Genomic DNA, 25105 nt, shown 5'->3' with positions numbered 1-25105 from the left:
CAAGTGACATTTTGGGTCGAGGCCCTTCTTCAGACAGTGAACCAGAATGGATGACCTGCGAGGACAGTGGAAACTAAATCAATCAACACGTTAACCAGTGAATTGGATGGGTTCTGGAGAAAAAAAAATTTGCAGTTTGGGAATGATGAGATTGATCCTCTAGGCACCATCATACATTTGACATACTGACAGGCCTCCTACTGAGACTTGTTCAATTCCACGAAAGTAGCTGACTACTTTTAAATAAAAAATTGCAAAAAGACTCAGACAAGATGTATTTAAACTGTTCTCTAACTCATAAAATCATACTTTTGGATTAATAGTCTAGTAAATTAAACTAGAATAGTTTGCCTTTGAGATTAAATGGCTATTCTCCCATCTCTGCACCAATTTTCAGATCGTTATACTGCCAGAATTTATTACCAAAATTTGGTTTGGAAAATATAGTCAAGAATATGTGAAATGCAGCACAACCTCTCTTCAAACGGCACCATGGCATTTTATTGTTTAGGAGCACACTTTAAACATCATACAGCACAAAAACAGACCTTTCAGCCCCCAATGTATAAACCAATCTTCACGAAGAATAGGTAGATCAAAGAGGAAGGTACAGAGTGCAATTCCACAGACACGGTATATTCATAATTAAATATTTGATCCCATCTTTCAAAGTTGTTTCCACTATCTCTAATTAGACAATGTTCAAATCATCTGCAAAGCATTGCAATAGAACCCTAAAAAATGAAATGTTCCTCTGACTTTCTTCTCTTTGGGAAGAGATGTTCTGAGGTGGTCAAAGAATACTAAAATACAAAGGAGCCATCATATTTGGAATACAAGATACAAAAGGAACAGGAATACACATTTTAATTGATAGCCACAAGATTCCAGAATCTGCACCAAAGCAGCTGTGAAAACAGCAAAATTAAACAATACTGATCTGGGTCTTTGAGTTAACTTATAAAGTTATCAAAATTTTCTGACTCAAGATTAAACAAATTGGGTGTGCATAAGTTGAAGCAAACTTTATTAATGTTTGCAATATCAAAAAAAAACCCTTCTCTTGGTTCTATACATAGCAACTACTGCTCAACATTAGCAACATAATATTTATCAACGGTTCTTGGAATCTTTTTCTTTAATATGTACATTTTTCAGTCACGTGTTATAATTTGGGAACTAACATCTTTCTTGCCCAAATGATATTTGCAATGTTGATATTGCCAAGTCCCACAGTTTTTGTTTTTTTACATCTCTCAAAACATCCCCCTTTCTCGCACAAGGTCTATCTACATAAAAGTATTCCTTCTTTATCAGTAGCGCACGTATCAAAATGCATATTGTTAATACTATTTGCCATGTAACAAATTTATTAATTAACTTACAATTATACTGTCAATTAACTTTCAATTGCACATGAAAAAGGAATCAAAATAATGGCTAAAAATAGGAACGGATCCAAATTAGTTAAAGGCAGCAATAAACATGTTATACCCTGAAGGGTTGGTGAGAATGAAAAGTACAAGCATTCACCAATATCAAACATTTTAACACCAGGCTATATGGAAAGTGAATGTCAATCACTAATAATTATATTCAGAAATGTAAATACCAAAATGGTAAGCAGTAATCATTTCATACACTTCCTACAGTTCATGCTGTTGACACCTTTGTGGAGTTCTGCCAAGATTCAGAAATAGCTCAAGCAGAAAAATAAAGTACAATTTCTGTAGATTTTTGCCCCCAATTCTCTTCAAATCCTCATACAATTATATCCTTATTGTGGTCTAATAGACAATAGGTGCAGGAATAGGCCATTCAGCCCTTTGAGCCAGCACCACCATTCAATGTGATCATGGCTGATCATTCTCAATCAGTACCCCGTTCCTGCCTTCTCCCCATAACCCCTGACTCCGCTATCCTTAAGAGCTCTATCTAGCTCTCTCTTGAATGCGTTCAGAGAATTGGCCTCCACTGCCTTCTGAGGCAATGAATTCCACAGATTTACAACTCTCTGACTGAAAACGTTTTTCCTCATATCCGTTCTAAATGGCCTACCCCTTATTCTTAAACTGTGGCCCCTGGTTTTGGACTCCCCCAACATTGGGAACATGTTTCCTGCCTCTAACGTGTCCAACCCCTTATTGTTCTTATATGTTTCGATAAGATCTCCTCTCATCCTTCTAAATTCCAGTGTAGACAAGCCTAGCCGCTCCAGTCTTTCAACATATGCCATTCTGGGAATTAACCTAGTAAACCTACGCTGCATGCCCTCAATAGCAAGAATATCCTTCCTCAGTATTTAAAATGTGCTCCCATTTTAAATACCTCTTTATAATACACCTATACACTGTACAACACTAACCATAACCCTGCCTTGGCAACTACGACCTACTATGGACTTTGTTTTGTTTGCATTATGTACTTCAGTTTTGAATCGTTATGGTTTGGTTACTGATTCTTAATGTATTGTATTACTGATTGTTGTATTTTGTGTATCATTACATTAATGGGTCAGCAAAGCTGCAGCAAGTAAGAATGTAATTGTTCTCCTGCCAATAAACATGACAATTAAACAATCTTTCCACCAATATTATTTTTTTCTCTTCTCAATCTAATTTATTATTTAACATAAATTAGGACCAAAGAAACTGTATATACTGAAAATCTGAAAAGAAACAAAATGCTGGAAACACTCAGCAGATCAGGCAGAATCTGTGAAAAGAAAACTATTTAATATTTCAGGTTGAAGACCTTTCCAGAGAACTGAGAAAGGTAATAATTAAGTTGGATTGCAAATGCAGAGAAAGTGGGGGTGAAATGAATAGATCAGAGAATACCTTTGATAGGGTGAGATGGGGGTGAACATGACTGCTCTCATCAACTGCGATGCTGTAGAGATAGCTTCAAGTTCCTAGGTATCCATATCAGCAGCAACCTAACCTTGCCCTTTCACACTGATGTGCTGATCTACGTATTTACTTTCAGAAGATTGGCATGTCCATGATAATTCTCTAGAGCTTCGGCAGATGCGCTATAGGAAGAATTTGACGGGAGAAATTGCCATGCAATAGTCAGTAAAGTATTAAGTCAAGTCAAGTCAATTTTATTTGTATAGCACATTTAAAAACAACCCACGTTGACCAAAGTGCCGTACATCAGTTCAGGTACTAAGAAAATTAACATACAATGGCACACAAACATAACAACACATACATAAACAGTTCACAGCGCCCCCTCAGAGGGCCTCAAACGCTAGGGAGTAGAGGGGGCAGTTCTGATGGTGAGAGGGATGCTGTTCCACAGTCTAGGAGCTGCAACCGCAAAAGCGCGGTCACCCGAGCTTAAGCCTAGACCGCGGGATAGTGAGTAGCCCCAAGTCGGCCGACCTGAGGGACCTGGAGATAGAGTGGTGGGTTAGAAGATTTTTGATATGGGAGGGCTTTGTATGTGAATAGGAGGAGCTTGAAGTTGATTCTGTACCGTACTGGGAGCCAGTGGAGAGAGGCCAGAATCGGGGTGATGTCCCTTTTACGGGTACCCGTCAGGAGTCTCGCTGCGGCGTTTTGGACCAATTGCAGGCGGGACAGGGATGATTGGCTGATCCCAGTGTATAGGGAGTTGCAATAGTCTAAGCGGGAGGAAATGAATGCGTGAATGATTTTTTCCATGTCGTCAAATTGGAGGAATGGTTTGATTTTAGCTATGGGACGAAGCTGGAAGAAGCTGGCTTTTACCACAGCGTTGACTTGCTTGTCAAACTTTAATGCAGAGTCAAATATCACGCCAAGGTTTTTGACATGCGGTTTGACTAGGGAGGATAGGCTTCCAAGGCTGCCTGTTATCGTTTTGATGGAGTCGGGGGGGGGGGGGGGGGGGGCGAATAGGATGACCTCAGACTTGCTCTCGTTTAGTTCAAGGAAGTTCTGTGCCATCCAGCATTTTATGTCCTCAAGGCAGTGCATGAGGCTGATTAAATTTGACCAGTTGTTGGGTCTCAGGGGGAGATAAAGCTGTGTGTCATCCGCATAGCAGTGGAAAGAAATGCTGTGCCTTTGAATGATTTGGCCGAGGGGGAGCATGTATAGGGACCTAGGATGGAGCCTTGTGGAACCCCGCAGGAGAGGCTAGCTGGGGAAGAGGAATAATTGCCTATGTTGATGGAGAAACTCCTATTTTTGTGGTAGGAAACAAACCAGCTCAGGGCAGTGCCATCAACGCCAACCCCATACCGGAGACGGTCAATAAGGATGGTGTGGTCCACTGTAGCGGACGCTGCGCTGAGGTCAAGAAGGAGCAAGATTGCACAGTCGCCGGTGTCGATGGCGAGAAGCAGGTTGTTGTGTACCTTCAACAAGGCAGACTCTGTGCTGTGGTGGGCCCTGAAACCTGACTGGAAACTTTCCAGGTTGGTATTTTGGTGTAGGTAAGGCAGTAGTATTAAGCACAGGAGCTAGGATGTCATCATAAAACTGTATAAGATATGCTGAGACCAAATTTGGAATATTGTATAACTTTAACCTGGAAAGGCTGCAGAAAAGGTTAACCAGGAATCAAACTATAAGCTATAAGGGAAGGTTGGAAACATTTTATTTCCAGTGTAGGAACTTACAGGGGTGACTTTATTGAGGTGTAAAAAAAGTCATAAGGCACAGATAAAGTGATTAGTCACAGTATTTTCCTAGGGTGGAGGAGTCCACGACTAGTGGGCACAGGTTTATAGCGAGAGTGCAAAAGACGTTCAAGAGACCAGAGAGGCAATTTCTTCATGCAGAGGGTGGTGCATTTCTGGAACAAGTTGCAAAGAGAAGCTGTAGGAGGGGGTACAATGACAACTTTTACAAGACTTTTAGATATTCACAAGGATAGGAAAGGTTGTAAGGGCCTACTTCTAACCTGTAAACTATGATTACGAGATGGTATTTTAGAGCAACTGGTTGTGGAGCCTACCATGGAAAAGGCTATTTGGATTTAGTGTTATGTAATGAACCGGATTCGATAAGGGAACTCAAGGAAAAGAAACCATTAGGAGATAATGACCACAACATGAAAAGATTTTTTAATCTGCAATTTGAGAGGGGGAAGGTGAAATCAGATGTGTCGGTATTGCAGCTGAGCAAAGGGGATTACAGAGGCATGAGGGAGGAGCTGGCCAAAGTTGATTGGAAAGGGATCTTATCAGGGGTGACAGTGGAACAGCAATGGCAGGAATTTCTGGGAATAATCCGTAAGATGCAGGATCCTTCATTCCAAAGAGGAAGAAAGATGGTAGGGGGAGAAAGAGACGACCGTGACTGACAAGGGAAGTCGAGAACAGTATAAAACTAAAAGAGAAGGTGTATAACATAGCAAACATTAGTGGGAAGTCAGAGGATTGGAGAAAAGATGAAATACAAAGGTAAGCTAGCCAATAATATAAAAGAGGATAGCAATTTTTTTTAGTTATATAAAGAGTAAGAAAGAGGCAAGAGTGGAAGTTGGGCTACTGGAGACTGATGCAGGAGAAGTAATAATGGGAAATAAAGAAATGGCAGAGTTGAATAACTTTTTTGCATCAGTCTTCATAGTGGAAGACACACCATCAATGTGCCTGAAATTCAAGAGAGTCAGGGGTTGGAAGTTAGTGGAGTGGCTATTACTAGGGAGAAGGTGCTTGGGAAGCTGAAAGGGCTGAAAGTGGATGTCACCTGGATCAGATGGACTGCACCCTCAGGTTCTGAAAGGGGTGGCTTTGGAGATTATGGAGGCATAACGAAGTTAGCATGCCTTAATGACTACCATCCAGTGGCTCTGGCATCAACCATCAAGAGGTCCTTCAAGAGACTGGTGATGGTGCCCATGTACTCCAGCCTCCCAGCCAGCCTTGATCCATTGCAGTTTGCCTACCATTGCAACAGGTCCACAGCATTCACCATCTCATTGGCCCTAAACTCATCTCTGGAACACCTAGACAACAAGGACTCCTATGTTGGATTCCTATTTATTGATTCTAGCTCCAGCTTCAAAATAATGATCCCATCAAAACTCACCTCCAAACTACTAGACCGAGGAGTCAGCACCCCACAGTGCCACTGGATCCTTTACGTTCTCACCCACAGACCACAATCAGTGAGAATAGGTGAGAACATCTCCTCCATCATATTTTTCAACATCAGTGCACTGCAACAATATGTTCTCAGTCCACGATGTATTCCCTATATACTCACAACTGTGCAGCCAAATTCAGCCCCAACTCTACCTACAAGTTTGCAGATGACGCCACTGCGGTGGGCTGAATCATGAACAATGAGGAGACAGGAAGGAGACAGAGCTTAGAAACATGGCATCAGGACAACACCCGCTCTCTGAATGTCAGCAAAGTTGAAGCACCGAGTTACTGACTTCAGGAAGCATGGTGGAGTAAATGCTCCAATCAGCTTCATTGGTGCCACTACAGAAGTGGTGGAGTGCTCAGAATGGAATGGAATGGAATACTTTATTGTTACATGTGACTAGGCACAATGAAATTCTTTGCTAGCATACCCAATCTATACAAATAGTGGCCACCTAAGGCACTGACAAAGTTACAAAGCACATCAGCTCCTCCTTTTGTTCTCCACCCCCCTATCCGCCCCCCCCCCACGCTTTGTTCTCCCACCCTCCCCAATTGTCCATTGTTCCCCCCCCTCACGGCGCTCCCCCCCGCGCCGGATCCTCCATTGTTCTTCCCCTCCCCCCCCTCAGGGTGGTCCTCCACGCTATCATTGACCGTCAACCGCGGATCAACCCGTGAGGCATCGCCGCCGCAAGACTTCACCACCTCCGAGGCCCCATCATCACAAGGCTTCACTATTGCCGCCGCTTCACCGCTGCCGAGGCCTCACCGTTGCCGCCGCCGCTGCCTCACCGCTGTCGACGCCCCACTTCACCCCTCCGTGGTGCCGACCCGGGAACCAGTCATCGGCTCCCTCAGCCGCCCCGGGTTGTACACGACGGTCTGGGAGGCATCGAGACCGCGGCACCTCGATAAAGGCTTCCGACCACGTTCCCAGTCTACAGCCACGGCCCATCAGGAAGCCTTTATTGATCTGGGGTCACTGTGCTTTCCATTGCAGCAAACAACCTCACACTGGAGAATTTCTGACAATACAAGGCGGTGGTGATGGAGCCGCTGACTGTTTCCCTGGGGAACTACACCATGTACACTCCACCCACACTCTCGTGAAGTGCCTTCAGGTTCCTTCGCTTAAATATTGCCATCAATCTGGCATAGACCAACCACAGGGAAGAGACAACCAAAGCAGCATGTCTCCACAGACTCCTACAAACTTTTACAGATGCACTGTAGAAAGTATTCTTTTGGGTTGCATCACAGCTTGGTTTGTGAACAGCTCTGTCCGAATCTACAAAACACTGCACACAGTTATGGATGTAGCCCAGTCCATCATGCAGACCAGACTCTCCACCATTGACTCCATTTGCACTTCACGTTGCGACAGGAAAGCAGCCAACATAATCTAAGACTTGTCCCACCCGATCATTCCTTCTCCCAGCTCCCGTTGGGTAAAAGGAATAGAAGCTGGAAAGTGCTGCTATCAGACTTCAGAATTATCTTTGCATATGCCAAGGTAGGGACTGATTGTGGGCATTGGTCTTTCGAACTGTGTACAGCAATGCTGAACTATGTTCTGCAATCTTTCCTACTGCACTTGAGTTGGCTTGATTGTATTTTTGTATATTAGCTGTTTTGACTGGATAACGTGGAAATCAAAGCTATTCACCGTACGCTGATATTTATGACTATAATAAACCTAAATATATCTGTAAAAACAGACAGCATGAGTTCATCTTCAATGCTGGGGTTAAGGAATTGGCACTCAAACCCTCTTTCCTTAAATTAAACAATGAAAATACAATAGTGTGGAAATTATTCATTTAATTTCATGATCTCCACAACATAGGAAATTCTCATCTGTATTCTTCTGAACTGCCTCCTCCCCAATGTTGGTCCTGCCAGAATTTAATTGCAGATTCAGACAGCCTTTTGGGGTCACTGTCATAATCCTAATTGTCAGGCAAATGCAAGATGAAAAGATGTTTCAGGATTTGTACAGTTATCAACTCTGTGCATACTGTAAATTCGAAAACCCACCATTTATTCTACAAGACAACAACATGCTTGCAGAGAAGTAGACAGCAACTTGCTGAGGATTGACATTATCATATTTATTACATAACTAATGCCAACTCAACTGGTTATGCCAAAAGATTCCACTTATAAAACAATAGCAGCAAAATACCAAATACTAAAGTGAACACATGGAAATATCAGCCTGTCATTCACCCTCCTTTCAAGAAATTGGTAATTAAAATTTGTGAATAAAAGTTATTGTTATTAAATACCTTTGAAAGACACACTGCACTGTGATAATATAGTAAACTATTTGATCTCTTTTTCTTAAAGTGGAAACATATTTCAAACTAATTGTTGTACAGTTATTCATGCAAGAGTCACTCCTTCAAAATAAAATCTTGCATGTCACCTTATACAAATCTCATTGAATATATTCACAGTGGGCTGTCTCGGGTCACTATTTAGTCATTCACTTCTATACGAATGCAACAGGAGTGATTGCTGGTGTTAATTTGGAGTGACTTGAAATAGGACAGCCATCTTGGAATTTCCATTAAACCATTCCCAGAAGAATAGCATTGGGAAGGATTTTCTTTCACAAATGGCTGAATAATTTAAAGCACACTTTTCCTTTGTATTTATAGGAACGATAAAACTGAAAAACAAAATAATTGGATGATTCAAACAAAAAGTCACTGTTTTCCCCAGTTCAGTTAGAGCAATAATCAACTTGAATGACTAATGATCTTATTCAAGATTGGCATTTCATTTGAACTGATCTTGACTTTACCATGGAGAAATCTTCTTGGTACAATATCCTTCATGGATTCCCTCTTCACAACTGCATATTCTGGGGTAACAATACACTAGTATGATTTTATTTGATGTTAACACCCCAGATTGTGGTACTGGATCGGGGCTGACTTTAACAGGGGCATTTCCAGTAACAATAAACCAAATTCTATTTTTGCCCCTCCTCTCCGTCAAGGATAATTTGAAGTTAAGCTTTACAGAACTTTAGAACTTCAGCAAACACATCTGAATGCAGAGTTCAATCTAAACTTTCCTCAAAATCATATGAAGCTGTTGGAGATCAAAAGGCATCTTTTGGTCAAAGCAAAAACAAATCTGCAGTTTAGGGCATAATTGCACAAAAAATCTTGCTAGATTAGTTTAGTTTGGTGTATTATTGTTATGTGTACTGAGCTGCAGTGAAAAGTTTTTTTGTTGCATGCTATCCAGTCAGTGAGTTATCAAGTAAGGAAAAGGTGAATTGACAATGAGATGGTTTCCATTTTTGGTTAGAATATAATGGCATTTAGTTCCACAATGTATAATTTCAATCTAATTTTCACAGGAATTGATTACATAAATTAATACCACTCTTCTTCTTTGCATATATGATTTGCACAAATATTATTTAGAAATCAGATAAAAATCTCTTTAAAAATCCTCAATGTGGTGCAATTTTACCGTTAATAAAACGACACCAAAATACAACAGTACACCAAGAAATGTTATTTTTAATTCAGTACTGGAATCTTACCTGGAGATCCTCTGAGGCTGGCTTTCTTAACTACAAGAAGGAAAGGTGGAGGGAAAAAAGGGGGAAAAATTATTAACTCCAAGGAATCATTATTTCAAATGATTTGCAATTCAGATATAAAACAAAGCAGCTGTGCAATTAATCATGAATGTGATCACTAGAGGTTGCTTAACTAAACTTTTTCCAAGAAAAGATTAAACAATTACATACTCAGCACTATGTGCTGAGCCGGAAGAAATGGGGGAGATATTAGACAATTTCTTTTCTTCGGTATTTACCGAGGAGAAGGATATTGAATTATGTGAGGTAAGCGAAACAAGTAGCGTAGTGATGGAAATTAGGAGGATTAAAGAAGAGGAGGTACGGACACTTTTGAAGAATATAAAAGTGGATAAGTCTCCAGGTCCTGATAGGATATTCCCTAGGACATTGAGGGAAGTTAGTGCAGAAATAGCAGGGGCTATGACGGAAATATTTCAAACGTCATTAGAAACAGGGATGGTGCCGGAAGATTGGCGCATTGCGCATGTTGTGCCTTTGTTTAAAAAAGGTTCTAAAAGTAAACCTAGCAATTATAGACCTATTAGTTTGACGTCTGTGGTGGGAAAATAAATGGAAAAGATACTTAGGGACAATATATATAATTATTTGGATAATCAAGGCCTGATTAGAAACAGTCAACATGGATTTGTGCCTGGGAGGTCATGTTTGACTAATCTTCTTGAATTTTTTGAAGAGGTTACCAGGGAAATTGATAAGGGCAAGGCTGTGGATGTTGTCTATATGGACTTCAGTAAGGCATTTGACAAGGTTCCACATGGAAGGTTGATTAAGAAGGTTAAATCGTTGGGTATTAATAGTGAGGTTGCAAGATGGATTCAACAATGGCTGAATGGGAGATACCAGAGGGTAACGGTTGACAATTGTATGTCAGGTTGGAGGCCAGTGTCTAGTGGAGTGCCCCAAGGATCTGTGTTGGGTCCACTGTTGTTTGTCATTTACATTAATGATCTGGATGATGGTGTGGCAAATTGGATTAGTAAATATGCAGATGATACTAAGATAGGTGGAGTAGTTGATAGTGAGGTAGATTTTCAAAGTCTACAGAGAGACTTGGGCCTTTTGGAAGGGTGGGCTGAAAGATGGCAGATGGAGTTTAATGCTGATAAGTGTGAGGTGCTGCATTTTGGTAGGACAAATCAAAATAGGACGTACAGGGTAAATGGTAGGGAATTGAGGAATGCAGTGGAACAGAGGGATCTGGGAATAACTGTGCATTGTTCCCTGAAGGTGGAATCTCATGTGGATAGGGTGGTGAAGAAGGCGTTTGGTATGCTTGCCTTTATAAATCAGAGCATCGAGTATAGAAGTTGGGATGTAATGTTGAAATTGTACAGGGCATTGGTGAGGCCAAATCTGGAGTATGGTGTGCAGTTCTGGTCGCCAAATTATAGGAAGGATGTCGACAAAATGGAGAGGGTACAGAGGAGATTTACTAGAATGTTGCCTGGGTTTCAGCACTTAGGCTACAGAGAGAGGTTGAACAGGTTGGGTCTTTATTCTTTGGAGCGTAGAAGGTTGAGGGGGGAGTTGATAGAGGTTTTTAAAATTTTGAGAGGGACGGACAGAGTTGACGTGGGTAGGCTTTTCCCTTTGAGAGTGGGGAAGATTCCAACAAGGGGACATAGCTTCAGAATTGAGGGACAAAGGTTTAGGGGTAACATGAGGGGGAACTTCTTTACTCAGAGGGTTGTGGCTGTATGGAATGGGCTTCCGGTGGAAGTGGTGGAGGCTGGCTCGATTTTATTATTTAAGAGTAAATTGGATAGGTATATGGATAAGAGGGGATTAGAGGGTTATGGTCTGAGTGCAGGTAGATGAGACTAGGTCAGGGAGAATGGTCGGCGTGGACTGGTAGGGCCGGACAGGCCTGTTTCCATGCTGTAGTTGTTATATGTTATATGTTAATGGAGAGTTCTCTTTCCACCTGCCCCAATTCCACCCCAGTGCGCATGCATTTCTTCCACCACCTTAGTTACCCTAAGTCTGAAGTAGGGCCTCCACCCAAAATGTCACCCATTCCTTCTCTCCAAAGATGCTGCATGAGTTACTCCAGCACTTTGTGTCTACCTTCGATTTAAACCAGCATCTGCAGTTCTTTCCTACACCTTAGTCACCCTGCTCCTTTCTCCTCCTCCCTACATTCATCTCCCATCCCAGAGCTCCCTATTATCCCTCCTCTTGCCCCTTCCCCCCATCCCGTCCACCCATATCCCTCCCCCTGGCCTGACATTTCGCTTCTCCTCTTTCCTTATCTGGCACCTTTTTCCCTCTAACCTTTGCCGTTTTATACCTCCCATCTGCCAACAACAAACCCAATAACCTATCACTTGCCAGGCTTTACCTCTGCCCCACCTTTGCCAGCTTTCTCCCCCTACTCCATTAATCTGAGTAGAATCCCAACCCAAAATATCGATCCATTCCATCCACAGACGCTGCCTGACCCGCGGAATTCCTCCAGCCTTATATTTTTGCATATATATTCAGTGCTTGTTTTTTCAGTTAATTGGAACCTTATAGTCTTAAATTTACATTTACAACCCGTTGTTCTTAATTTCAATAATTCAGTGGCTCTTATTTTTATTCTATTGTACAGATATTTGAATAATTCCAAACATCTATAACTGAATTATGCTCATAACCCCAAAACAACAGAATTTCTATCAAGATTACAGCTGGCAGTAATTTTGGTGGAAATCCAGATATTAAAGTCCAAGCATCTCATTAAGAAGTTGAAGTATAAAATCCAAATCATCTTCTCAAAAGAACACCTTTTAGTCTTCTATTGAACAAAAAGTTATCTTCAACCAGTAACTAAATATTTGGGCACATCCTTTTTAAGGAAAAAACAGGTTTATGTATTTTGTACCACAAAAACATTAATATATTTGAAACCTAAAATATGTTCTCCCCACAAATTTATATCGCAAACAATCTTTACAATTTTCAGACAAAAGCAATGATTTTCATTTTGTCAATTCGACATTTGGTATTTTCTGTAATATTTAGATCATCAGATCATAAAACACAGGAGCAGAATCGAGCCTTTCGGCCGATTGGTATACTCTGCCTTTCAATCATTGCTGATTTATTTTTCCCTCTCAACCCCACTCCCCTGCCGTCAAAGCCCTTACAAATCAACAACTTAGCAATCTCTTTAAAAGTACCCAATTTCTTGGCATCCACAGCTGACGGTGTCACCACCCTGTTTCACGTAATGGTAATACTATTGAGAAGGATAACAAGAAGAAGCAACTCTCAAGCTTCTTTTAGTTAAATGATGCCTGGCAAAAACACTGACCATGCTTCCAAAATTATGCAATGTGCAGCCAAAAGCAACCTCAAAAAAGGCATTCTCTTACATCTGTTAAACAGCAACAACGTCTGTACAATTTGTTTCCACTGTTCAATTTAAAAACAAATTGTTCCCATTTGACTCTTATGGCCTATCAAATGCAAGTGTATGGTTAAGTGCTTGGTGTGCTATAACAAGATTTAATGCATTGCTGATTTATGCCTTTCTACCTTCAGCTTTACTGGTCCCCTGGGTTAAAATTATGTTGATTTGTTCACAGTAGAACTGTTTAGCTCTCTGATAAATTGTGATTTGGTTTGGATTGTGTCACAACTGCCTTTTATTTGCCTATTACTTGGTGTCATTAACGGTGCCTCTAATACCATGTTTAATTCCAAGTAAAGCGAATATGATTTTAAATATCCCTGGATGAATATAAACATACAATAATCCAACTGTGGATTGATAAATACTTAAATATACCTACCCTAAATTTATTTTATACAAAATTAAAACTTTAAAATATATTCTCTTCATTTTTACCAGAAATACCATTTTATACCAATGTTAACTAACCACTTTATCTCCATATGGTTCTGTAACAAAGGAATCAATCCATTTTTTATCAATAATGAAAATGACAGTCTAATATTAACATTTAAAAAATTGCTTGTACAATTTCAGCCAAAAATGTAAACTATTCAAGGCTAACAGTGATCTGTAAATTGATATCTGCTGCAATTTCTGAGCTGTAAGTATTAATGTTGTAAATATAAAGTAGTAGCATTTGGATTGACTGGTGAATTATGGGAGCTGGGGCAGTGGTGGTGGGGATAGCTGTGTATTTCTGATAACCTCAATACGTAAAATCTAACATATGTGTTGCTTTAATAATTGAAGTATCTTTTTTTTTAAATACAATAAGCCATTGTAAAAAAATGCAATACATTGCCTCCCAAATTTCATTGCAACAGCAAATTGTTGCCTGCATACCTTTTTCGTAACAGCAAATTTAGCTATCTCCTTTCCAAATCCTGATCTTTAATACATGAGGTAAATAACAGTACCACAATACATGCAATATCACCAATCATGTACATCTTTAAAAATTGAGAAGCTTCCTTTTATTCAATAGCTTGCTTTACACCTCTCCATCATCCCCTTTAGATCCAGTTATATTCTCCTCCCTATAAACCACAGGAGTAACATTTATTGTTTCCAATGTATTTTTTAAACTAGGTCAAAGAGTAAGTGTCTTTTAACAATTTGTTAGCTAGCATGAAACACAGAACAGTACAGCACTGGAGCAGGCCCTTTGGCCCACAACGTCTGTGCTGAACACGATGCCTTATTTCTGCCTGCATGTGATCCATAACCATCCATTCCCTGTATATCCATATGCCTATCAAAAGTCTCTTAAATGCCACTATCGTATCTGCCTCAACCACCCCTGGTAGTGAGTTCCAGGCACACACCACCCAGTGCCCTCCTTTAAACTTTGTCCCTCTTATCTTAAAGCTATGCCTTCTGCCATTTGATATTTCCATCCTGGGGAAAAAGTTTCTGACTGCCTCCTCTATCCTCTCGTAATTTATATGCTTCTATCAGATCTCAACCTCTGACACTCCAGAGAAAACAATCACAGTTCATCCAACCTTGAAATTCAGATTTTTCCAAATTCGTAGTTTTATAACTGAAAATATTCAAGTGTTAATAAAGCTGTGTTAATAAAGAAACTGGGGAAAATGTGAAATGACTGTCAGCTCTAAAGTAGATCACCAACGATATTGTGTTGGTACTGTAAAGAACAATCAGTATGGTCTGAAATACAAATATCTGTACAGGAATGCAAGAACATTTATTTTCTGCAGGGGACATAAGTGGGACAACTGAGCTTTGTTTAACTGCAGAATGATATTTAAACCATTAATGGTTATACATATTTACTGGAACTTTTGAAGAACCAGTCGTTTGTGTTTGAATGTAGGTTGTTCATCCCCGAAAGCTAATATTTTAATCTTACAGCGATGACATTCCAAGAGCTTATGAAAACCTTTAAGCTCAAAGTAGAATTGCATTCAAAATGGGATGGATCTCATACTTCACATGTCTATTACAGTTATCAGAAGCAGCAAATAAAATGTATTCACTTGCATGAAAACAGATGTCACTGCTACCCATGCTTTTCACAGGACACGACTGTGACAACACTTAGAAGATAGCCAGCCTCATAAATAGTGCTTTCTATTTGCAGACAGTAGAGGAACTGTGTAAGGAAAAAACAAAATCAGCATGACCTGGAAATTGGGCCCTCAGTTTGATGGTTCCTTGAAATTCTCCAGGTAATAACACTGCATCAATGGAAAGATTTCTATGAGGAGATCAATAGCAGAAATATACCTCAAAAGGATATTGTAGGAATGTTGCAAATATTCAAACATTTTAGAGTGGATGGGGGAGGAAATCAGATACTCTGCACCTGGACTTTCAGAAAACTTTCATAATAAGTGCGCAAAATTAAAGCAGGTCTACTATGAATAGAAAATTGTTTGGCAGACAGGGAACAAAATGTAAGAATGAACAACTTGAAGAGGCACCATACTTGACCTTGTGTTGTAAAACAAACCTGGCCAGGTAACTGGTCTTTCAGTGGGAAAACATTTTGGGGATAGTGATCGCAACTCCGTATGTTTTAAGATTGTCTTGAATAGGGGTAAATCCGGACCTGGGAGGAAGATACTAAATTGGAGCAGGGCAGATTACAATGTTGTTAGGCTGTAGCTAGGAATAGTAAATTGGGAGCCGTAGTTATTGGGTAAGTCAGCATCTAACATGTGGGAGTCATTTAAAGGCCAGTTGATCAAACGTCAAGAACAGCATATTCCAGTAAGGAGGATTGAAATGATTGCAAGGTAAAGAAACCTTGGATGACCAAAGAAGTTGTAAATTTGATTAAAAATGAAAAAAGGTTCAAGAAGATTAAATCAGATGTGGCATTTGAGGAACACAAAGCAAGTAGGAAAGAACTACTTAGTGGGCAGCAAAGTGGCGCAGCAGTAGCGCTGCTGCCTCACAGACCCTGGTTCGATCCTGAGTATGGTTGTTGTGTGTAAAGAGTTTGCACATTCTTCCTGTGACCATGTCGGTTTTCTCCATGTGCTTCGGTTTCCTCCCACATTCCAAAGAGGTGCAGGTTTGTAGGTTAATTGACTTCCATAGGGCTTGTTTCCACACTGTATCTCTAAACCAACTAAACTCAAATGGGCAATTTGAAGGGCCAAAAGGGGCCACAAAATGGCTTTGGCAGTTTGGATTAAAGAAAATCCCAAGGCTTTTTGAACCTGTATTAAAAACAAAAAGGGGCAGGCAAAAAAAGGTAGGACCGCTCAAGGATTAAGGAGGGGATTTGTGGTGGAGTCAGTGTGTGGTGGAGTTGGAGGAACTAAACGAGTACTTCACATCTGTATTATCAATTTGGGCAATACTAAAATATAAGAGCAGTTGGAAGTCAAGGAGTTGGTGATGGGGCTGTTGAGGAGCAATAACGTGGATTAATCCCTAGGGCTGATGGGATCTATCCCAGTTTATTGAGTGCACCTTCTCTAACCACAAAAAAAGGTCCTGGAGGACTGGAGAGGAGCTAAAGTTGTTCCTTTGTTTCAGAAGGGAAGTAGAGAATCAAGGTAATTATAGGCTGGTGAGCCTCACATCAATGGTAGGGAAGCTATTGGAAAAGATTCTTCAGGGTAGGATTCCTTCTATTTGGAAGAGAATGGGTTAATTAGGCGCAAAATGCTGGAGTAACTCAGCGGGGCAAGCAGCATCTCTGGAGAGGAATGGGTGACGTTTCGAGTCTCAACCCAAAACGTCACCCATTCCTTCTCTCCAGAGATGCTGCCTGTTCTGCTGAGTTACTCCAGCATTTTGTGTCTATCTTCGGTTTAATGCTAGTGATGAAGTTTAATCCGAGCAAGTATGAAGTGTTGCACTTTGGGAGGTCAAATGTAAGGAGAAAGTATACAATTAATAGAAATACCCTTGATAGCATTAAGGTGCAGAAGGGTCTTGGAGTCCAAGTCCATAGTTCCCCAATAGAGGCTGGACAGACTGGGACAGTTTTCTCTAGAATGCTAGTGATTGAGGAGAGACCTGATATTAAATTATGAGAGCCATGGATTGGGTGCACAATTAGAACCTTTATCCTCGTATGGAAATGTCAACAACCCACAAAAAAACTCAAAAATTGCAGAACTCAAAGAGGGGGGCAAAATTTAAAGGAGAAGCTTTTTAAGAGGGTTTTGTATTGGCACTTGTATAGTCAGGGAATTGAGGGACATGATCACTTTAGGCAAAGGAGATTACTTAAATGACATTTATCAAGGACTTTAATTTTAAAACAAATTTTTCAAGTTTGCACACACGAATCTGGATGGGAATATCGATGAGGAGGATACAGAGAAGTTCAAGTGATATTTGGACAGATTGAGTGAGTTGCAAATGCAGATGCAGGAAAATGTGGATGAATCAACGGTTATCCACCGAAGGATAGGTGCAACAAGATCTGGCTGGCCTTGGACACACATTATTGAAAATAAATATGCAGGTATAACAATGCAAATTGTACATTGGCTTTCATAATAAGACAATTGGAGTACAGGAATAGGGAAATGCATTAAGTTTTCCATCAGCAGTAAATTTAAAAAAATCCCCATCATCTCCAATCTGTCATTAATATACACCAGAATAAGTATTGTGCCCAAGGGGAACACCATTATTTACTATCCACAAATCCAAAAATCAATTATCCATTCACAACTAGTTTTAGACTGAACCAATTTTTTGTTCATGCCAGCACTCCACTTTCTATTCCATGGACTAGTCTTACTGACACTTATTGCGTTATCTTAAACACCATTTGGGAATTCATGCACACTACATTAATTCCAATGCCCTCATCAACCCTGTCTGTAATATCAAAATATTTTAAATCAGTTTAGCTAAACACAGTCTGCCTTTCACAAATCTATGCTGGCTTCCATTAATTCTACTCTTCAGAGTAATTGTTAATTTTATATCAGTTAATTAATTCTCCAAACTTCCCTGGAGGTTAATCTAATTTTCATGCTGTAACTGAGTTTATCTTTGCTCCCAATTTTTAAACAAAGCTGAAAAGCATGTTCTCTAGTACCACCTCATTTCAAAAGATAACTAGATTACAGCCAGTATCTCTGCAATTTTCATTACTTCACTAAGCAACCTAGGATACATCACAATTGAACAAGCCAACTTTTCTAGAGACTCCCCAGTTTGAAGAAGAGTCCCAACCCAAAGCTTCGTCTGTACATTTCCCTCCACAGTGAGTTAAGCCACATCTGTGTTCCTCCAGCACTTTGTCCTTTTCTCACCTTTTCTAGAGATTGGTTTCACGTATCCCTCCATCAAATCTTACCCATCCAATACCTCAACAATCTAATTTATTGTGAACACGACAGTATATTCCACCTTGATAATGACAAATGTAATACCTCAGCCGTGTCCTCCATCTACACTCTGAAGTAGGTCTCAATTTTGGCCCCTAATCATATCCATCCCTGCTCTTCCTACCAATTTATCTGCCAGTAAAAGACATTTGAGTTTCCTTTTAGATTAATTATTCGTGGACATGGAAGCAGAAAGCAAGCAAAGTCCCTATATGATTTTGCAAGAAGTGGGATGAAAATGAGAATTGTGGGGGGAAAATGAACAAGCATAGTTGAGGATTCCATCATCTTCGACGGAAAGAAATCCTTCTTTATGAATGTTGGGGAACTACTTGTATTTAAAGTGATTTTATCAGCAGTTGTGGCAGTGTGTTTGTGGGGTTGATGGCAAGGGGGATGGTGTCACAACCCGAAATCAAAAATATCTATTTCACAAAATAAAGTATATATAGGTCGACCTCCGACAATTATCTACTGCACCACATCAAGTTGTAGGAGTGAATGGAGGAAAAGCAAAATGTTCTAAATGCAAGAACAAAATCCTCACCCAGGCAAACAAGCTTGTTGTAAACAAATGTTGCCTCTGTTATATGATGCCATGCCAGTGAGGATAGAGGATAAGAAGACTTTGGTGAACATGAAATGGCTACAATCAAGAAAAAATATTATTTTTAAAAATGGGTAGCGACATCGGAAGGTTTGCAGATGTAAATGATGGGAGAATATACAAAATTGTGAAATGGAGCACAAATAGATTGAACTGATGGATCTCCTAGTAATGATTGTTGATCTTGGGAAGGAGCTATAACCAGACTTGCATTGATCATGAGGTTAAAGGCAGTGAAGGTCGTCAGCGACAGTCTGATTAAATATAATTCTTTAGTAGCACACTGGACTGGTAATCAAGAGGCCTGGGTTAATAATCAAAGCTCAATGAATAGTTTGAGGACTTCAATTCAGGTTTAAAATAATTGGAAATTAAATCTGGTGTTGATAAAAAATGTTGATTATGGGGATAAACAAATTGTTATCTTATTCCAACCTGTTAATACACTAGCAAAGGAAACACAGGTCTTCATTAGGGTCCATCTAATAAAGATTTGCATTTACTAAGTATTCTAAAAAGAAATTTAGAACAATTAAATATTTTTAAATGTAGTCACGAGTATAACTTTGTAAATAGATTATTAATTTGTGCAGGGCCCTGTATAGGTTGTTTGGTATAAACTCGATAAATCTCATTTCAGTGATGTTGGCTGAGAGATAAGTTTTGGTCAAAATTCCAAGGCAAGCTCCCCTATTGTAGTGGAACATGATATTTTACATTGGGTGCATCCAGGATTTCATCTAAAAGACACACCACTTCCTAAGTACTGGAGAACCAGGCAAGATTTTTTTTGTAAAAATTCATCCTGTTGCTTTCTTGGCAACCCTCATTTCCTCCTCCAATGTGAATCACAGGAAACAAGTTTGGTCAGCTCTCCCTTTCCATTATATGCAGCAAACATTCACTGAGCTGCCAGGTGGTGTCCTGCATGATAAGCACAAGTATATGCACAGTCTCACCTGGCAGCTGCTTCTTTAATTATCTACCCGACATCTGTTACTGCCCTCGGAAACCTCATTATTCCACAACGTTTCATTTTTGATAAAACATTTATGGTTCATTCCATTATATAGTCAATACAATAAGGTTATTTTCATTACTAAATGTGCTAAATATAACGACTGTTCACTTACATGCCCACCACAATCTTTATAAAGAACTAATCATTTTTTTGTTGATTTGGTATTTTGCAGCACCATTTCAAAGCTTTAGTACTTCACAAAATCAAATTATTTCATGCAAACTATGTAACTTACATAAGCAATTGGGCCATCTCCTCAATTAGTTATAGTACAAATAAATTCTATATTGCATTTGTACTTTTAATTCACTTACGTTTGCCAGTTAATGTCTGCATTACTGACAAGACCACCATTTGATGCCTGTTCCCAATTGCCTACAAGACAGTTGTGGTAAACTTATTCAATAAAGGGGTTAGAAACAGTTCACTGTATCCAGTGTATCTTGTGTGGAGATAGGTTCAAAGTTATCAGTACAATATATGTAGTCTAATATTACAAATGTGGCTGGAAAATGTCTAATAAATTAACATTACTGTAAAATTTCTGAAAAACATAACCTTTTGAAGTGACTGAACTGTTATTATTCAACCATCATTGCATTTTATTTTTTGCTTATATATGAATCATTTTATGTAGAATTGTAACTTTAGTGTCAACAAGGTAGGAAAAAGAGCAATTTTAAAGTGGCTGAGCATCGCTAACAACAGCGTGTTTTTCCATTGTATACTTCTGAATGAGAAAATTATATTGTCAATTAACATCATAGAATTGAATGGTAGAAGAAGCATTTTGGAGGTGATTTTGGCGAAGCCCGGCTACGAATAAAGATGAAAAGGCTTCAGCGCCAGCCAAGCCTTGCCGCTGGAGCAGCCATGGCGCGCATAGCAAGTCCGTGGCCCACATGCAGCCGATAGCAGTGGAGGAGTGGTGGAAGACACCACGGCTACACATAGTCAGGCCAATCCTGCAATGCCTTCAGGTCAAAAACCCTGCACTTACAAACTGGGACTTGAAAATGGCGCCAAACTGGCGAATCTGTACACTGTTTCAGCGTACTCTGCTATACACACACTACATCTGAGATGCTTATCCAAGACACATCCAAGTGCTTATGTATAGCGATACTAACAGAACTGTACACAAAAATGAATTTCACTGTACAGTCAGTACATTTTACAAATACAGTACCCTTGAAAGTACCATTGAATCAGTTCTTATGGTGAAACTGTTCCAGGATTTTCACCCAGATGTTAATGAGGAAGACTTTGTAGTACTGATTGGCTGGGTAAACTTTTGTTGGCGATTAATGCAGAGCAACGTCTGTCTGGTTTTATTCCTGTCATATTTTGATAAAGCAGTTTGATACAACGGAGTCCTTTATTAGGCCACAGAAAGAAAGAAAAAAATAATCACACTAAAATGGGTCCAGAGTCATGATTATAAGATCATAAGTGATAAGAGTAGAATTAGGCCAATTGGCCCATCAAGTCTACTCTGCCATTCAATCCTAGCTGATCTATCTCTCCCTAGATAAGTGTGAGGTTATTCACTTTGGAAGTAAGAATAGAAAGGCAGATTATTATCTGAATGGTGTCAAGTTAGGAGGAGGGGGAGTTCAACGAGATCTGGGTGTCCTAGTGCATCAGTCAATGAAAGGAAGCATCCAGTTACAGCAGGCAGTGAAGAAAGCCAATGGAATGTTGGCCTTCGTAACAAGAGGAGTTGAGTATAGGAGCAAAGAGGTCCTTCTACAGTTGTACCGGGCCCTGGTGAGACCGCACCTGGAGTACTGTGTGCAGTTTTGGTCTCCAAATTTGAGGAAGGATATTATTGCTATGGAGGGCGTGCAGCGTAGGTTCACTAGGTTAATTCCCGGAATGGCGGGACTGTCGTATGTTGAAAGGCTGGAGCGATTGGGCTTGTATACACAGGAATTTAGAAGGATGAGGGGGGATCTTATTGAAACATATAAGATAATTAGGGGATTGGACACATTAGAGGCAGGAAACATGTTCCCAATGTTGGGGGAGTCCAGAACAAGGGGCCACAGTTTAAGAATAAGGGGTAGGCCATTTAGAACAGAGATGAGGAAGAACTTTTTCAGTCAGAGAGTGGTGAAGGTGTGGAATTCTCTGCCTCAGAAGGCAGTGGAGGCCAGTTCGTTGGATGCTTTCAAGAGAGAGCTAGATAGAGCTCTTAAGGATAGCGGAGTGAGGGGGTATGGGGAGAAGGCAGGAACGGGGTACTGATTGAGTGATCAGCCATGATCGCATTGAATGGCGGTGCTGGCTCGAAGGGCTGAATGGCCTACTCCTGCACCTATTGTCTATTGTCTATTGTCCCTCCTAACCCCATTCTCCTGCCTTCTCGCCATAACCTCTGACACCCGTACTAATCAAGAATCTATCTATCTCTGCCTTAAATATATCCACTGACTTTGCCTCCACAGCCTTCTGTGGCAAAGAATTCCACAAGATTCACCACCCTCTGACTAAAACAATTCCTACTCATCTTCTTCCTAAAAGAGTCAACCAAAAGACGAGCGACAGCAGGGTCGGGTGAGAGGGCCGTTGTTGTGGCTCACATTGTAGCCTTTGGCCTGTAGCGCTTTCTTCAGGCTGCTGCCACTGACAAGACCTGCTCGGTCACTGTGGGGTTCCCTTCGATCTCACCCGCTGTCACTTCCAAGGTGGAGTGTGTCGGCGACTCCGGGGGGAAGAGGAGGCGGCGTAGAGGGAGGGAAAGAAGCCACGTGGACAAAGCAATGGGAGGAGGAGACAGCAGTGGAGTGGAAAGTGGACAACACGATGAGCCGACATGTAGAAGCAGCAGTTGATGGGAGAGGAGGGACCACCCACAATGATCGAGTGTGTCCTGTCGGTGGCGGTGGCCCGATGTGTTGTCGTCAGGGACTACATAGTGAACCGCAACAACAGCTACATGAATTGGACAGTGCAGCGGGTCATGAAGGGCTGCTGGTGCACGTTGCGAGTTTGGGGTGGCATTGGGAGCAGGGGCTGTAATCGGCCGGGGAGGCGGTGCGAGCCGGGGGTCACATTGGCAGGTCCATCCGCTATAACCAAAATCTGTTATATGCAAGTATGCAATTTTTAAATTAATGCCACGCCACATTTAAGAGTTTGCGCATTAGAACAAGATCTCTGATAACAGGCCAATGTATGAATTACAATGATTTTACAATTGATATTTGTTCATATACAGTACTCAAATCATGTCATTTCTAGGATTCAGGTCCAGAAACTGGATTTTGCATGCCAAATGACTGCTGAATTTAGCTCTGATAGCAAATCAAAGATCACACTTAAGTTTGCCAGCATGGACATCCATGTTTTCAGAAATGGTTATCATTATTTTCTCACCTTCAGAAATGCTGAATACAATCTGCAAATTTACAGATAGTTTGAGAGTTCAGTTTCCATGAAGATTAAGAAAATAAGCGAGTACTGAAGCAGAATTCTACAGAGGGCAGGGTGAAATAAAACTGGGGGCTTATAAGTAAAGGTTATGGTGTGACCATATCACATCCTGTGCTACAACTTCAGCAACAGATCGCAGCAACTTTCACTGAACTCTAAGTATTCCTGGGAGCACATGAGGCACCTCGTGAAAATGCCATTGCTGTTCAGAGGGAAGACCAATTTAAGGTTGTTTCTCGCAGATGTTTAATGCAAGTTCCATCCTTTTGTTTGCTTTATTGAAAGAGATGGTAATTTGGAACCAAAACTCCAGACATCTAGCTTACTGCAGAGCAATGACCAAGACTAGAGTAACTTTGGAGAACTCCTTTACTCAGTAGAAAAGGCAAAGTATTTCTATCGGTTTATCATGTACCAAGATAGAACAAAAGACTTTGTATGATGTGATTTAACTGGATAGCATGTAAACACAAGTATTGATTGATTGATTAGTAGGACTAGATGTTACAATCCCTAAGGTTTGCACTACAATTGACTGGTGTTGTTCTTGGGGGTGACCACTAGGTAATGTTACTACCATTCAGACACATCTTCAGTTGTGTACCTCAACGTCACTGGGTGTTTCGGCCTTTTATCACGGTAGGGAGATGTCGGAGATAGTCCAGGTATATTTAAGAGCAGGATGGAAATTAGTGGTGAAATTTATGAAGTCAGTGAGTTCGGCATGGGTACCAATGCAGTCGTTAATGTAGCGGAGGTAGAGTTCGGGGATAGGGTCAGTGTGCGCCTGGAACAGGGATTGTTCGACATACCCTACAAAAAGGCAGGCATAGCTAGGGCCCATGCGAATGCCCATAGCTATGCCTCGGATTTGGAGGAAATGGGAGGAGTCAAAGGAGAACCTTTTCTGGAAAACCTTTTAACAGAGGGTAAAACGTATTTTTATTCCTGAATCTGATGTACATTTTCTATCTTCTGCCCGAAGGAAAAGGGGAGACGAGGAAATGACCCAGTTGTGAGTGTCCTTGATTACATCGGCTGCTTTCCTGAGACAGCAAGAGGTGTTGATAGAGTCAATGGGGGTTGGGTGGAGAGAAGAGGCTGGTTTAAGATAGTCTGGCTGCTTCCATAACACTGTCAATGGTAATTTACCGTCATATGTACCTTGGTACAGTGCAATTTCTTTTTTGCATATAGTTCAGTAAAGGTATTACTATACATAAGCACAATCTTAGGTGTATACACGTATAGGAATAGCACACTAAAACAGTATACAAGAGTCCGCATGTTTTGCCGCCAATTTTTAAAAATTAAAGTCCAAGTTGTCCTGGTAGCGTTGCAGGGTCGGCATGGCCAGGCCAAGTTGGTGGTGTCCTCCAAGCTGCATGCTGCTACAGGCCGAGTCACATCTGCACACTCGTCCACTTGGAGTGGCGTACAATCCAATTGAGCCCCAGGCGACCCACTCTAGTGACTTACTCTACAGATAAAGCAGCTGCCATACCAAGGTGTGATGCATTCGAACAGGAATCATTCTACAGTTGC

The 25105-nt window shown here is 40.7% G+C and overlaps 1 protein-coding gene across 4 annotated transcripts in view; it reads right to left on the bottom strand.

Moving 5' to 3' along the window:
* Window positions 1-25105, bottom strand: part of LOC144592116 (protein unc-13 homolog B-like) — a 344358-nt gene that overhangs the window by 301222 nt on the left and 18031 nt on the right. For all 4 annotated transcript variants that reach the window (XM_078396494.1, XM_078396502.1, XM_078396509.1 and 1 more), the window contains exon 2: window positions 9660-9689. In XM_078396494.1, the coding sequence (XP_078252620.1) occupies window positions 9660-9689 (30 nt within the window). The remainder of the gene's footprint in view (window positions 1-9659; window positions 9690-25105) is intronic.

The sequence above is a fragment of the Rhinoraja longicauda genome, chromosome 1 (assembly GCF_053455715.1).
Source record: "Rhinoraja longicauda isolate Sanriku21f chromosome 1, sRhiLon1.1, whole genome shotgun sequence".
NCBI classification, from domain to species: Eukaryota; Metazoa; Chordata; class Chondrichthyes; order Rajiformes; family Arhynchobatidae; genus Rhinoraja; species Rhinoraja longicauda.
Note: the sequence above shows the minus strand (reverse complement) of the source record. Positions and strands in the feature narration are given on the sequence as shown.